This window comes from Taudactylus pleione, unplaced genomic scaffold (genome assembly GCF_031769625.1).
Source record: "Taudactylus pleione unplaced genomic scaffold, aTauple2 ptg000512l, whole genome shotgun sequence".
In the NCBI taxonomy this organism is placed as follows: domain Eukaryota; kingdom Metazoa; phylum Chordata; class Amphibia; order Anura; family Myobatrachidae; genus Taudactylus; species Taudactylus pleione.
Window position 1 is genome coordinate 1620520 of NW_028284914.1, and position 15936 is coordinate 1636455.

General features: G+C 47.1%; 1 protein-coding gene across 1 annotated transcript in view; it reads left to right on the top strand.

The window, feature by feature from the left end:
- Window positions 1-15489: 15489 nt before the first annotated feature.
- The window catches only part of LOC148501597 (carbohydrate sulfotransferase 11-like), a 29891-nt gene continuing 29444 nt past the window's right edge, over window positions 15490-15936 (top strand). Inside the window, exon 1 of the mRNA XM_088450207.1 lies at window positions 15490-15674. Coding sequence (XP_088306333.1) covers window positions 15587-15674 — 88 coding nt within the window. The 5' untranslated portion in view covers window positions 15490-15586. The remainder of the gene's footprint in view (window positions 15675-15936) is intronic.

Below are 15936 nucleotides of genomic sequence, written 5' to 3' on the forward strand. Positions count from 1 at the left end.
TGCTGTCGATGTTGATTGACAGCACGCCCCCTTTGGTGGGCGTGCCTGCCAGACGGAGGTGTTCCCATGGGAACGCCTACCGTCTGAAGCCGGCCCCACTGACATCACTAGTGATGTCAGTGGGAGTGATTTTGGCTCTGATAGAGCCAAAATCACTCCTGGCCTTGCGGCTGGGAAACCCGACCGCAGGGTTTCCCTCACAAGTCCGATGGTCGCGATGGTCAAGACCATCGCCACCATCTTTTTGCACGCTCGTATATGCTGTGGGTGGTGACCCACAGCTATACGAGCGTCCAGGAGGACGCTCCATTTTAATGGAGGAGGGCCCTGATTCAGAGCGAGCGCTCTGGTCAGAGCGTCCGGCTCTGAATCAGGGCCATTAATTGATAAATCTCTTTCATACTTCACAAAACAATTTCATTGTCTTTTCTCCTATGCTGTTAATGTAAAATAACTTTCCAGTTTGGAAATGTGAAACTGTCCTGGGAAAACTGGGACACGTGGAATCTTAGTGTAATTATATTTTCCATAAACCATTCAGTGCACATAACTGTTCCATGCTGTCCTCGTTTGTACAGTATGTTTCCGATGGCAGCCACAGGCTATAACGCATTTTTTTCTGTGGACACCACAATCCTCGATTTGGAAACTCGCCTCATATCACTTTTTACATGAAGTAATAGGTTTACAAACACACAACCATTGCCGTGCTTCTGTTCCCTAAAACAATGCGGTGTGTGGTAACACTCCTGTTGTGTCATACTGTATATGAAATTGTGGGTTTCCTATTACACAGTTGCTTTCAGTACAGGAGAGCTCGGTGCAGCCAGTAATGATGTTTATTTCAATGTGTAAGATCCAGATGTTTAGCTCATTGGAGGTAATAGGTGGCTCATTCCTCTGAGGTCTCATAGATGATTTTTTTGATGTTACTAGTGTCTACACTATCCCTTAAGAGAAATATATTGCTTAAGATGGTGGAAGTTAAAAACAGTAAAAACTGCTGTAGGTTTGTACTGTATAACCACTGCCAGATCTCACACAACATCCAATCCACCTACCACTCCAATATACCTCCACCAAATACCCCATATATTACCCTACCACACCAATATACCTCCACCAAATACCCCATATATTACCCTACCACTCCAATATACCTCCACCAAATACCCCATATACCATCCTACCACTCCAATATACCTCCACCAAATACCCCATATATTACCCTACCACACCAATATACCTCCACCAAATACCCCATATATCATCCTACCACTCCAATATACCTCCACCAAATACCCCATATACCATCCTACCACTCCAATATACCTCCACCAAATACCCCATATACCATCCTACCACTCCAATATACCTCCACCAAATACCCCATATACCATCCTACCACTCCAATATATCTCCACCAATGCCCCATATATCATCCTACCACTCCAATATACCTCCACCAAATACCCCATATACCATCCTACCACTCCAATATATCTCCACCAATGCCCCATATATCATCCTACCACTCCAATATACCTCCACCAAATGCCCCATATATCATCCTATCACTCCATTATACCTCCACCAAATACCCCATATACCATCCTACCACTCCAATATACCTCCACCAATGCCCCATATATCACCCTACCACTCCACTATAATTCCGCCAAATGCCCCATTTAATATCATACCACTCCAATCAGGGGCGTAGGGAGGGCGGTTCTAGTGGGGCGCAAGGTGAAGCCGAAGGTGCCTGGAGGCGCCGCACGCTGTGCCTGCTGGCTTTCTGGAGAGTCTAACCGGCAGCTGAGGAGCATGCGCGGCCGTGCCTGCTGGATCTTGTTAGATCCAGTCAGCGCGGCAGCAGGAACGACAGCCTGGATGACAGCCGCGATGGATCAGGTAAGTACTGGGGGGGGGCACTACTTTAAGGGGCACAACTACAAGGGCACTACTTTAATGGGCACAACTACAGGAGCACAACTACAGGGGCACTACTTTAAGGTGCAGAACTACAGGGGCACAACTACAGGGGCACTACTTTAAGGTGCAGAACTACAGGGGCACTACTTTAAGGGGCACAACTACAGGGGCACTACTTTAAGGGGCACAACTACAGGGGCACTACTTTAAGGGGCACAACTACAGGGGCACTACTTTAAGGGACAGAGGGCCTGATTCAGACCCACTCGCAAGCGGCTGTCCGCTCGCAAGTGAGTCGATGTTGTGCACTGCGCATGCGCACGACGGCGGGAGCTCCGTCGTGCGCATGCACCAGACGCGACGAGCGAAGGACTTTCCTTCGCTCGTTGTGTCTGATCAAAGGGGGCGTGCTGTCGATGATGATTGACAGCACGCCCCCTTTGGTGGGCGTGCCGGGGGCGTGCCTCCCTGACGGGGGCGTTCCCAAGGGAACGCCTACCGTCAGAAGCCGGCCCACTGACATCACTAGTGATGTCAGTGGGAGTGATTTTGGCTCTGATAGAGCCAAAATCACTCCAGGCCTTGCGGTTGAAAAACTCAACCGCAGGCTCCGGCTCGCAGTGGCGATGGTCGCGATGGTCAAGACCATCGCGGCCATCAAACTGCACGCTCGTATAGGCTGTGGGTGGTGACCCACAGCTATACGAGCATCCAGGAGGACGCTCCATAATTATGGAGGGCGGCCCTCATTCAGAGCGTGCGCTCTGCTCAGAGCGTACGGCTCTGAATGAGGGCCAGAACTACAGGGGCACTAATTTAAGGGGTACAACTACAGGGGCACAACTACAGGGGCACTACTTTAAGGGGCACAACTACAGGGGCACTGCTTTAAGGTGCAGAACTACAGGGGCACTACTTTAAGGGGCACAACTACAGGGGCACTACTTTAAGGGGCAGAACTACAGGGGCACTACTTTAAGGGGCAGAACTACAGGGGCACAACTACAGGGACACTACTTTAAGGGGCAGAACTACAGGGGCACTACTTTAAGGGGCACAACTACAGGGGCACTACTTTAAGGGGTACAACTACAGGGGCACTACTTTAAGGGGCACAACTACAGGGACACTACTTTAAGGTGCAGAACTACAGGGGCACTGCTTTAAGGGGCACAACTACAGGGGCACTACTTTAAGGGGTACAACTACAGGGGCACTGCTTTAAGGTGCAGAACTACAGGGGCACTACTTTAAGGGGCACAACTACAGGGGCACTACTTTAAGGGGCAGAACTACAGGGGCACTACTTTAAGGGGCACAACTACAGGGACACTACTTTAAGGGGCAGAACTACAGGGGCACTACTTTAAGGGGCAGAACTACAGGGGCACTACTTTAAGGGGCAGAACTACAGAGGCAGAACTACAGGGACACTACTTTAAGGGACAGAACTACAGGGGCACTACTTTAAGGGGCACAACTACAGGGGCACTACTTTAAGGGGCAGAACTACAGGGGCACTACTTTAAGGGGCAGAACTACAGGGGCACAACTACAGGGACACTACTTTAAGGGGCAGAACTACAGAGGCAGAACTACAGGGACACAACTACAGGGGCAGAACTACAGGGGCACAACTACAGGGGCACTACTTTAAGGGGCACAACTACAGGGGCACAACTACAGGGGCACTACTTTAAGGGGCACAACTACAGGGGCACTACTTTCAGGGGCACAACTACAGGGGCACTACTTTAAGGGGTACAACTACAGGGGCACTACTTTAAGGGGTACAACTACAGGGGCACTACTTTAAGGGGCACAACTACAGGGGCACTAATTTAAGGGGCAGAACTACAGGGGCACTACTTTAAGGGGCAGAACTACAGGGGCACAACTACAGGGACACTACTTTAAGGGGCAGAACTACAGGGGCACTACTTTAAGAGGCACAACTACAGGGGCACTACTTTAAGGGGCAGAACTACAGAGGCAGAACTACAGGGACACAACTACAGGGGCACAACTACAGGGGCACTACTTTAAGGGGCACAACTACAGGGGCACTACTTTAAGGGGTACAACTACAGGGACACTACTTTAAGGGGCAGAACTACAGGGGCACTACTTTAAGGGGCACAACTACAGGGGCACTACTTTCAGGGGCACAACTACAGGGGCACTACTTTAAGGGGCACAATTACTGGGGGCTCTGCATATAGGCACCTATAAAGAGGGCACTGCATATGGGCACCACTACAGGGAGCACTGCATATGGGCACAGCTACAGGGGGCATTGCATATGGGCATGACTACTGGGGGCAATGCATATTGGCACTACTACCTTGCATAAGGGTTACTACTACAGGAGTGATATGGAAGGAGGCTGGAAAGCTGGGGCAGGAAGATGGAGAGACAGGGGAAAGAGCCCTCCATGCCCCACTTTGATGCTGCCCCTAAAATGTATTTTTACTTCTCTTTCCTTTAATCCCATATGGACCCGCCTCCTCCCTGGAACACTTGAGGGGGGAGGGGGCATAGCACGCACGTGCTCCGAGCGCCCTGGCTACATGCTACACCTCTGACTCTAATATACCTTCACCAAAAGCCCAATATAACATCCTACCACTCCAATATATCTCCACCAAATGCCCCATATAACATCTTACCCTCCAATATAATTCCACCAAATACCCCATATAACATCCTCCCACTCCAATGTACCTCCACCAAATGCCCCATATAACATCCTACCACTCCAATATACCTCCACCAAATGCCCCATATAACATCTTACCACTCCAATATAATTCCACCAAATACCCCATATAACATCCTCCCACTCCAATATACCTCCACCAAATGCCCCATATAACATCTTACCACTCCAATATACCTCCACCAAATGCCCCATATAACATCCTACCACTCCAATATACCTCCACCAAATGCCCCATATAACATCTTACCACTCCAATATAATTCCACCAAATACCCCATATAACATCCTCCCACTCCAATATACCTCCACCAAATGCCCCATATAACATCCTACCACTCCTATATATCTCCACCAAAGGGCCCATATAACATCCTACCACTCCAATATATCTCTACCAAATGCCCCCATATAACATCCTACCACTCCTATATATCTTCACCAAATTCCCCCATAAAACATCCTACCACTCCTATATATCTCCACCAAATTCCCCCATATAACATCCTACCACTCCTATATGTCTCCACCAAATGTCAACATATAACATCCTATCACTCCTATATATCTCCACAAAATGCCCCATATAACATCCTACCACTCCAATATACCTCCACCAAATACCCCCATATAACATCCTACCACTCCAATATACCTCCACCAAATGCCCCCCATATAACATCCTACCACTCCAATATACCTCCACCAAATGCCCCCCATATAACATCCTACCACTCCAATATACCTCCACCAAATGCCCCCATATAACATCCTACCACTCCAATATACCTCCACCAAATGCCCCCCATATAACATCCTTCCACTCCAATATACCTCCACCAAATGCCCCCCATATAACATCCTACCACTCCAATATACCTCCACCAAATGCCCCCTTATAACATCCTACCACTCCTATATATCTCCACCAAATTCCCCCTTATAACATCCTATCACTACAATAAATTCTCACCAAATGCCCCCCATATAACATCCTATCACTCCAATATATCTCCACCCAATGCCGCAATATAACATCCTATCACTCCAATATATCTCAACCAAATGACCCCATATAACATCCTGCCACTCCAATATATCTCCACCAAATGGCCCATATAACATCCTACCACTCCAATATATCTCCACCAAATTCGCCCATATAACATCCTACCACTACAATATATCTCCACCAAATGCCCCCATATAACATCCTATTACCCACCCTAACACTCCTCTACACCTCTAATAAATACCCTATATAACATCCTGCCACTCCTATATATCTCAACCAAATGGCCCATATAACATCCTATTACCCACCCTAACACTCCTCTACACCTCTAATAAATACCCTATATAGCTGTGTGTCCCTATCACCCCATCTCTGCCTGATGTATTAGTGCCTCCTGTCCCTGACTTGATAGATAGCTTATACAGGAAACATACACCATAATTAGCCAGATTGTATTTTTGCTTGTTTTTGACGTTTGTTATGAACTAAATGAGCCGGTGAGTAGTTAATAGTAGTTATTGTCCTGTGTCCCCCCATCCTCCTGTAAGTGACAAGGGAGAGTGTTGAAACATGGGGAGAACATACAAACTTCACACAGATAATCCCCTAGTGCCTAACCCTAACCTCCCCCCGGAGGTGCCTAACCCTTACCTCCCCCCAAAAAAACCTAACCCTAACCGCGCTTCACTCCCTAATCCTAACCCTCTTTCCCCCGCGGCTAACGCTAAGGGCCCCCTGGACTTACCTCATTTGGGCTGGCATCCTTCGGCATTCCGGCGTCGGGATTAAGATAGACGTCGATATTTCGAAGCCTATCTTAAGTCCCTTGTCGGGATTCAGCTGTCGGTATTGAGACCGGCGGCATCACGGCCACCAGTCTCATAACTACATCCCGATAAAACAAAATTAGGGCAAAATTTACTAAGCAGCGGGTTCTAAACCCCGGCGGTTTGGTGGCGGTTTGACGGCGGGTTCTAAACCCCGGGGGTTTGGTGACGGTTTTGCAGCAGTTTCTAAATGACAGCCCTGTTCTATTCTATTCTAAAATGTGTTTTGAAAGCGGTTTTGCAGCGGTTTTGGCCTCAGTAAATCTGCAGCTAGCAAAACCGCCGCCAAACCGCCGGGGTTTAGAACCCACCCCTTAGTAAATTTTGCCCTTAGAGGTTAACCCTCTGGGCACAGGTTCACGAACAGTGTTCAAATGTTAGTCCCAAATGATATCAGTGATAGGGGTCCTTGGTTGGTAGGGCTTCATGTCCGAAATGAAAAAGAGACTGCTCCAGGAAAGGATGGACTTCCAAACAATTATTCTTTTATTGATATAAATGTTTTGGGCAGATAATAAAAGGGGGTTTCCCATTGATATAACGCATTTCGCGGGTTACGGTCCGCTTCCTCGGGTAATGGAAAGCTACTGTTATTGTGGGTGGAAGGAATCTGGGTTTTGGAATTAATCCTGAACCATTATAATGAATTTTGGTTATTGTGCAGAGAAATCCACTCTGCTCGCAATCCTGGGTGGCTTTACCCAGTCTTTGTGTAATTAGGTAGCTGGTAGGAACTGGGAGAGGGGTCTCAGTCTAACAGAGGCTGGGGGTTCAAAGGTTTCTCTGTGCAACACGTGATAGAGGTGTTATGTGGAACAAGGTCTGTCTCTATTTTCCCCACTGGTGACTGTAATTCTGTCTATCCACCCACCTAGTGGGTACAGGCTCATTGTGCGATATATATGTGTAAAAGATCCTATAGAGGGAGAGTGTCTCTATAATGTTTGTGTGTGGGGGGGGGATTTAGCTGCAATATATGGCTGGTAATAACTTATCCCTGGGCAATACATGTCTTGATGATGACCTATTTGCTGGATTACAGAATGGTTGGCAAATGCAAATCTGGTTTGTTGGGGTGCAAGCAGGACCACAACAGGCCTCTATGTAGCCCCCTCCTCCTAAACCTGTGATGTTATAATGTCTTGCCTAGAGGGTGGGGGATGCTGGCTCTAGGCAGGGTTGTAGTGAGCCTTGCCGGGCCTCAGTAATTTGGGGGACATGGACACGGCTCCTTTAAAAGAAAACATTTAAAAATAGTATAGCCAGGGGTAAATCCAGAGGGGTTGAGGCGCGATTAAGGCCTCAGAATTCATAGGAAATAGATTAATTGCACCAGAACATCTCGGATCTCGGTCTTTAGTCCCCATAACTGAGTCGGTAGAGACAATGTTGCTGGAATCTGGGCTCCCCTGGTTTAGAATATAGAGACGCACTGCAATTGCTTAGGAACAACACCAGCACAGAAAGATTAACAAGGGGGTCACACATCTGGGTGTATAGTGACTAGGCATTAGCAGTGTGAGCACAAGGACCCCATGCAATGATTTAAGTCTGATCTGTCACACTCAAGGGTAAATGAAACTGAATTGTTTAATGTTCCTCTTCCCGCAGAATAGCCCCTCTTCTCCTTACCCAAGGTGCCAGTTAGAACTGTCTTTATCCAGAACGGCTGAGATTGCCCAACTGCTGCTAACCGCAGAGACACAGAGCATTGTGTGACAGAAAAAAACAACTGCAACAACGTTCAGCCGATGCAAATCTGCCCACAACCATGGGGAAATCTAGCTACCGAAAAGCAGAAGAGAAACTGCATATGGTACAGGGGGGAAGTAGACTGTATGAGACATTATTGTAAAACAGTTTAGTGTTGCAAAATACAATGCTAGAAACAGATACTGAGACTTTGATGCTGCATACAGGACAAGGAACGTGTTACTTTGCACTTGGGGCCTGATTCAGAGCCGGACGCAATTAGCGCTCGCTCGTCCAGAAAATAGGGGTGGCTATTCAAATGAACCGTTCGCTCTTTGCGGTCTGTTCATGCCTCTAGGTCTGAACGAGCGACCAAAACTTGCAGTCGTTTTTTGGAAAAATACGCCCCCTGGCCGCTCGCCTCCTACGTCATGTCCGCTATTTATTAGATTAATCGAGTACATCGACCAGCGTATGAACTGCTTGCTATTCTTGTGGCTGGTTTTTGCTACCACAATTTTGCGAGCAGTTCTGGCTATAAAATAACCCAGTGACGTGGTCAATGACGCTGCTGTTTTAATTATGCACACCCATAAAACGCCCGTTTTGACCTTTAAGCACGCCTGAATTTCGACCACACTGACTGGTTCGCGCATGCGTATAATGATCCGTACGCATGCGCAGTTGGGCAAACATTGCTCGGAGCGAATAATCGGCCGCTTACGAGCGGCTCTGAATCAGGCCCTTGGTCAGTATGGAAAAAAAAATAGGGACATTTATTTGGCTAGTATAGGAAGCAAAGACAATTTAGGTAACTAGAATTCAAGGCACTGTCCATTATGGGACTGGTATACAACACAATCCCTAATGTGTATGGCTAATACACGGTGCAGACCCTCATTATCATGGTTAGTATACACTACATATTCTAAAGCGCTTTACAGAGAATATTTGGCCATTCACATCAGTCCCTGCCGCAGAGGAGCTTACAATCTATGGGCCTGATTCAGACCCACTCGCGAGCGGCTGTCCGCTCGCAAGTGGGTCGATGTTAGGCACTGAGCATGCGCACGACGGAGGGAGCTCCGTCGTGCGCATGCGCCAGACGCGACGAGCGAAGGAAAGTCCTTCGCTCGTTGTGTCCGATCAAAGGGGGCGTGCTGTCAATGTTGATTGACAGCACGCCCCCTTTGGTGGGCGTGCCGGGGGCGTGCCTCCCTGACGGGGGCGTTCCCACAGGAACGCCTCCCGTCAGAAGCCGGCCCACTGACATCACTAGTGATGTCAGTGGGAGTGATTTTGGCTCTGTTAGAGCCAAAATCACTCCGGAGCTTGCGGTTGAAAACCTCAACCGCAGGCTCCGGCTCGCAATTTCGATGGTCGCGATGGTCACGACCATCGCGGCCATCAAAATGCACGCTCGTATAGCCTGTGGGTGGTGACCCACAGCTATACGAGCGTCCAGGAGGACGCTCCATGAAAATGGAGCCCGGCCCTCATTCAGAGCGTGCGCTCTGCTCAGAGCGTACGGCTCTGAATGAGGGCCTATATTCCCTACCACACAGACACACTAGGGTAAAAAAATTGTTGAAGGCCAATCAAACTGCTAGGAAGTTTTTGGAGTGTGACAGGAAACCCCTGCAAACACGGAGAGAACATATAAACTCAACACAGATAGTACCTTTTGTCAGGAGCTCTGTTTATGACTTCAGTGCTGTGGGGCAGTAATGCTAACCAGTACGCCAGCTGTGCTTCCCCAACGCAGTGCATATAGCAATTCTGGTGGCTAGTATATAATAGGCTACAAACCTCATTATGATGACTAGTATACAATACAGGTCCCCACTTTACTAAGTGCAAAGGAAGCGCACTACAAGCCACTGTGATTTCTATTCATCCTATTCATACACCTGGCATATTCCAAGATCTACTTTTCAGTCTTTGAAGCCGCCCATGCAAGCTGGATGAGTGCCTGGGTTTTCAGGTAGGTGGGTAAAATGTGAAGAGATGACCTGTGCATTGGGCACAGGAAAAGCCGACTTCTCTGTAGAAGCATCCCGTTAATTTCATGTTTATTTTATTGATAGGTTTAACCTCATCCATTGCTTTAATGAATCATGAGAGCAGGGGAATATCAGAGTCTGACTGTATTATTTGTGGCTTGAAGCTATTTTTATTTACTGGCGAAAGGGCCCCATTTACTAACGAGTTTTATCACCAAAATGAGTGATAAATGTCACTGTGTATGAGAAATGGTGCTCCAGCCAATCAGCTCCCAACTGTCAACTGTTAGAAAAATGACAGTTGGGAGCTGATTGGCTGGAGCACCATTTATCATACACAGTGACATTTATCACTCGTTATTGATAAAACTCGTTAGTAAATGGGGGCCAACGTGTGCAGAAGAACTGACACACACAGGACCTCATTCAGAGTCGGTCGTTGCGGTCGTAAGGGAAAAGGGGCCGGATATGCAAATGATGCACTCACAAGTTGCGTCCTTAAGATCGGATCGTTAGCTGGCCGACCAAGGGGAGGATGCGGCCGTAAGACAAAAAATACACCCCCTTCTTGTACGCATTACACGTCATCTCCGGCCATATAAGGATTAATCGAGACCATCGGTAACCATCGGAGCTGGTCGTAGAGCTTAAGGTTGACCATACCCTCTCTTAAGCACTACGATCAGGTCAGTGTACAAACCACCCATGTCACGTGTGCCATGACACTACTTTGTTAATTATGCACTCCCATAAAACGCCGTTCGCATAATTAGGCACGCCTGCATTCGGATCTCCACTCCCCCGTTCACAAGCACCTTCCCCTGTTACCACCCACAAACGCCTCAATATGTCACTCAAACTACCGACTTGGCTGTGTTCAAGGAGAGAGCAATTTCTGATCGTAGCAGCTAGTTTGCGCACGCGCATTGCGAACTTTACGCATGCGCAGTTTAGCGAACATCGGTGACATACGACCGTGCGGCCGCAACGACCGACTCTGAACGAGGTCCACAGTCTCAGATAATTAGTAGCTCATGGTTGGTGCAAGAATGGAAGAGTGGAAAATGCTAAACTCTCTACTGATCAGCAACCATCACCAAGGGCTGCCGACAGCTCTGCCGAGCCCAGGTACAGGAATGGGGCGTGACCAACCCATGGAGGCGTGGCCAGGCCACCTTGTACCGCATAGGGGGGGCAGTGTCCAGGGGTGGGGGTACAATCACCCCTTCTCCTGCTTATTATAACGCAGGTAGAGAGGGAACTGACTGCGGGCCTGATTCAGAGCCGGACGCAATTAGCGCTCGCTCGTCCAGAAAATAGGGGTGGCTATTCAAATGAACCGTTTGCTCTTTGCGGTCTGTTCACGCCTCTAGGTCTGAACGAGCTAACAAAACTTGCGGCTGTTTCTTGGATAAATACGCCCCCTGGCCGCTCGCATCCTACGTTATGTTCGCTATTTATTAGATTAATCAAGTACATCGACCAGCGTATGAACTGCTCGCTATTCTTGTGGTTGTTTTTTGCTACCACAATCTTGCGAGCAGTTCTGGCTATAAAATAACCAAGTGACGTGGTCAATGACGCTGCTGTTTTAATTATGCACACCCATAAAATGCCCGTTTTGACCATTTGGCACACCTGCATTCGGATCTCCACTCCCCGTTTTCAAGCACCTTCCCCTGTTACCACCCACAAACGCCTCCTCCTGTCACTCAAAATAGCAGGCATTCGCTATTTTGCAAGCACATGAATTTCGACCGCACTGACTGGTTCGCGCATGCGTATAACGATCCGTTCGCAGTTGGTCAAACATCGCTCGGAGCGAACAAGCGGCCACTTACGAGCGGCTCTGAATCAGGCCCTGCATTGTGACAGCAGCGTGTGTACTGGGCTGGGGAGAGGCCGTTGCAGCAGCAGTCAGTCCTCTCTCTCCCTGCCAAAACTGAAATAGCGGCAGATGGGGCCTTTACTGCACTGCACCACAGAACCGTGCTCCTCAGTGCGCTATTCCATTGTTATCATGCAACTCACCTGCTTTTCATCCCAACTACTCCCATCACCTAATACAAACTCCTACTTCTCATAACCACCACCATCTTGCTACGCAAACCAATGCAACTTGGCGCAAATCTAGGCACAACTGTGTGGAACAAGGTGCTTCACCCTTCCCTAGTCTGGTTTTCCTTTCTTAAATGAGGCCCTTTGATACTTATATTTATAGCACCATCCACCCTGACCCCGAGCGGTGCTGATTTACTGTGTTGTAGATCATCTACGTATGACTAATTATTACTTAAGAAGTCAGGGGTTCCCAAACTATCTTGAATCATTGGGCCCCAGAGTATCAGCATTTTTTTCACGGCGCCCGAGCCCTAGACCAAAAGTTTCCTATTGAGTATTCAGAATAAAATGATTACGTTAAGTAAATTGTGTTTATATGTCATCCTGATGTTAATGATGTGGTGGCGGACAGGGTTCCGCTTCTGTTTGTACACAGATTTTATGACTGGCAGACACCAGCGCTATCACATTGACCATAAATAATTTGGGGGTCTATTTACTAAGCAGTGTTAGGAGACAGAGTGAAAAGTGATAAGGTGTCAGCCAATCAGCTCCTAACTGTCATCTCACAGGCTGTGTTTGAAAAATTACAGTTGGGAGCTGATTGGCTGGCACCTTATCACTTTTCACTCTGTCTCCTAATGGTGCATACACACGGTCAGATTTTTCATCAGATTTGAACGATAACGATTTTAAAAATTGTTCAATCGTTCAAATCTGATGAAAAAATCGTTCATGTGTACAAGCATGAACGATGGACGATGAACGATGCGCGTTCACGTTTGTTAGAGAACGATATCTGACATCTGACATGTTTGCAGTCAGATTTGTCAGATATCGTTCTTTTTCTTCAGATATCGTTCAAATCGTTGAGTAAAGCGTTAGCAAAATCGTTCAAATCGTTTGAAAAAAAAAATCGTTCAAATCGTTCAAACGATATCGTTCAAAAGAAAAATCTGACCGTGTGTATGCACCATAACACTGCTTAGTAAATAGACCCCTTGATTTGGTCCTAGACCACCAAGCCATAGCTCCCCTGCAAGTGCATCCATTTTGGGAACCACATGTTCAATTCCGAGTGATGTGCGGCCGAAGTCATCGTGATTTAGCTGCACACATTACCGTTTAATACATTCGTCATATTTCACTCAATTTAATATGTCCATCTGTGAGATGTGAGGAAAAATGAGCAAGGATATTGGTTGCAGAGCACCTTAACCCGACCGTTCCAGTGGCGCTCTAAGTGCTGCGCCAATCTTAGTGTCCTGAGTTATTTGCTTTTTTCTGTAAATGCAAGAAAGTGATTCTTTTTCAGACAACTCCCATATGCGATATTGGAATGTCACTAGGCAGCACATTTGGCGTACAACATTACTGTCTCACAGCACTGAGGTTTTGGGTTTGACTCCCACCATGGGCCATATTCAATTTGAGGCGAAAAGTCAGAGGTCGGACTTTTCGTCATCATCACCGTTTTTAGCATTGATAAACTATCGGGCACATATCGGGCACGTGCCCGCTTACCACCGTGTTCAATTTGGATCTGGCAAAAACGGGACCTGGCGGAAAGGTAAGTATCGAAAAGTGCTGTAAGTTTTTGGGGAAATCATCCTGTCACCCCCCAAAAGATATTCTGACATGGGGTATCACTATGGGTACCCCCGATTTGGCCTGCTGAAGATAGTCGGGGTTTTTAAATAGCCGCGGCAGGTGCATAAATGCGCCTGTGAAGAACTAGTGAAGAATAGCACTTAGCTTTTTTGGGGAGTAAAAATAACTATGCCTATCAAATTTGGGGTACATGAAAATGGGTGTAAGCATATTTTTAAGTCCCTAAAGTCATTTTTTAAAATTCTTCAAAAATGTTCCTAGTGCAGCCACCCGCATTCTAGAAAACACCTGCCCAGTATATGGGAAACCCCCTGAATAAATTTTTCTAGATTAAAACTTTGTTCCCCAATATTTTTTTTGGCCCCAAAATTAAAGTAATTTTTTTTGGGGTGTCCTGAGGATATTTTTTTAAATTTTTTTTTACACAGATTACTTTTAGGGGGCATTAAAGAGGCTGCAGGCTATTTTTTTTTTATTCTACACCCCAAAATTCCAATTCTGCACATTTTATCGCCATGTATTACATGGAGAAAAGTTATCCCCGTTTTTTAACAAAGACTTTTCGCACCGGCGAAAAGTCTTTGAAATTGAATATGGGGATAATTGAAACAGGCGAAAATGACATCATCAAAAAATTATCGCCGAAAACGGACCTTTTGCCCCATATTGAATATGCCCCCAAGGCTCTATCTGTGTGGAGTTTTTATGTTCTCTAGTAAGTTAATTGTATTCTAAAAAAGTATAAATAACCCTAGTGTATATACTGTATATGTGTGTAAATGTGGTAGGGAGTGATGTGAATGACTTAGGTTCAATTTAATAAGAGATATAACCCCACTAGCACTCGCTAAAGGGGATATGTCCTCCGTTCTGTATGTATTAAATAGCAGCTTAGCTTACAGCTGTTTGTCACTGTAGCGCTTACACCATCTATAGATGAATAGCACTGTCCCCTAGGCTTTACATACGTATTTCTCAATATTCATTAGCCATGCCAGTATTAAATGGAGCTCTTAATATTCGTGGTACAGCGCTGCGGAATATGTGTGCGTTATATAAATGTTAATACATAAATTAATCTGCACTGTGCACCCAGCCACTGACTGTCATTGTCTTGTGCTATAATATAATGTATTGATTTCTTTGGTGATAAATGAAAACTACAATGTCTATGGACATTGGATCCTGGATGGAGATAAACTGATAGGAGCTGATTGGCTGGTACTTTATCTCCTAACTGCCATATCACAGGCTGCGTTTGAAAAAAATGACAGTTAGGAGCTGATTGGCTGGTACTTTATCTCCATCCAAGGCTTAGTAAATGGACACACGCATAACACTGCAGATAAGGGCAACAATGTATCACACAATAAACTTCACAGAGACATTGACGGCTGCAAGGCTGCTCCCAGGACGGACTGTACCATGCTACCCATAGGGGAGAGGGGAATATATTACAGGGGGAAAGGGGGTGCCATTCCTAGCTCCCTGATTGTGAGATGACTGTGAGTGTGTGTCATGTCTCCTGGCTGGCAGAGAACAGATAGAGGGGGAAGGGGGAGGTTGTGCAGGGAGTGACTTGCAGGCTTGTGGCTGGGTCCCCCCTGTCAGGGAGGGATGGGTGGTACCCTCCTGTGCAGGCTCCCTGGCTGTGGAAGGAGAGTGTCAGGGCAGTGAGTGGCCGGGCTCAGCGCACTCAGCCAGGGCTGGCTCCCTGCGTAGCATGAGGAGAAGCAAGGTGATGGTCCTGGCCACCTGTCTGGGCTCCTTCATACTGGTCATATTCTACTTCCAGAGCAGCCTGAGCTCAGGTAAGTGTTCCCCCTGCCTGGCTCTTCTCAGGGGTGAGGATTGCAGGGAACACAGGAGTCTAGAGTGCAAGCTCTGCGGGTCAATAGCCGTTCATTCTCCTACTGTTATAGCTCTTCAGAACAATTCCTCTTTGTTTAGCAGCACCTCTTGCTGCAGTACATAGAATGGCAGCTGTATGGGGATTTATAGATGTACAGTATATGTGTGTGTACAGTGGTCAGCAGGTCACTGAATGTAACAGACTGTAAGCTCTTCGGACCA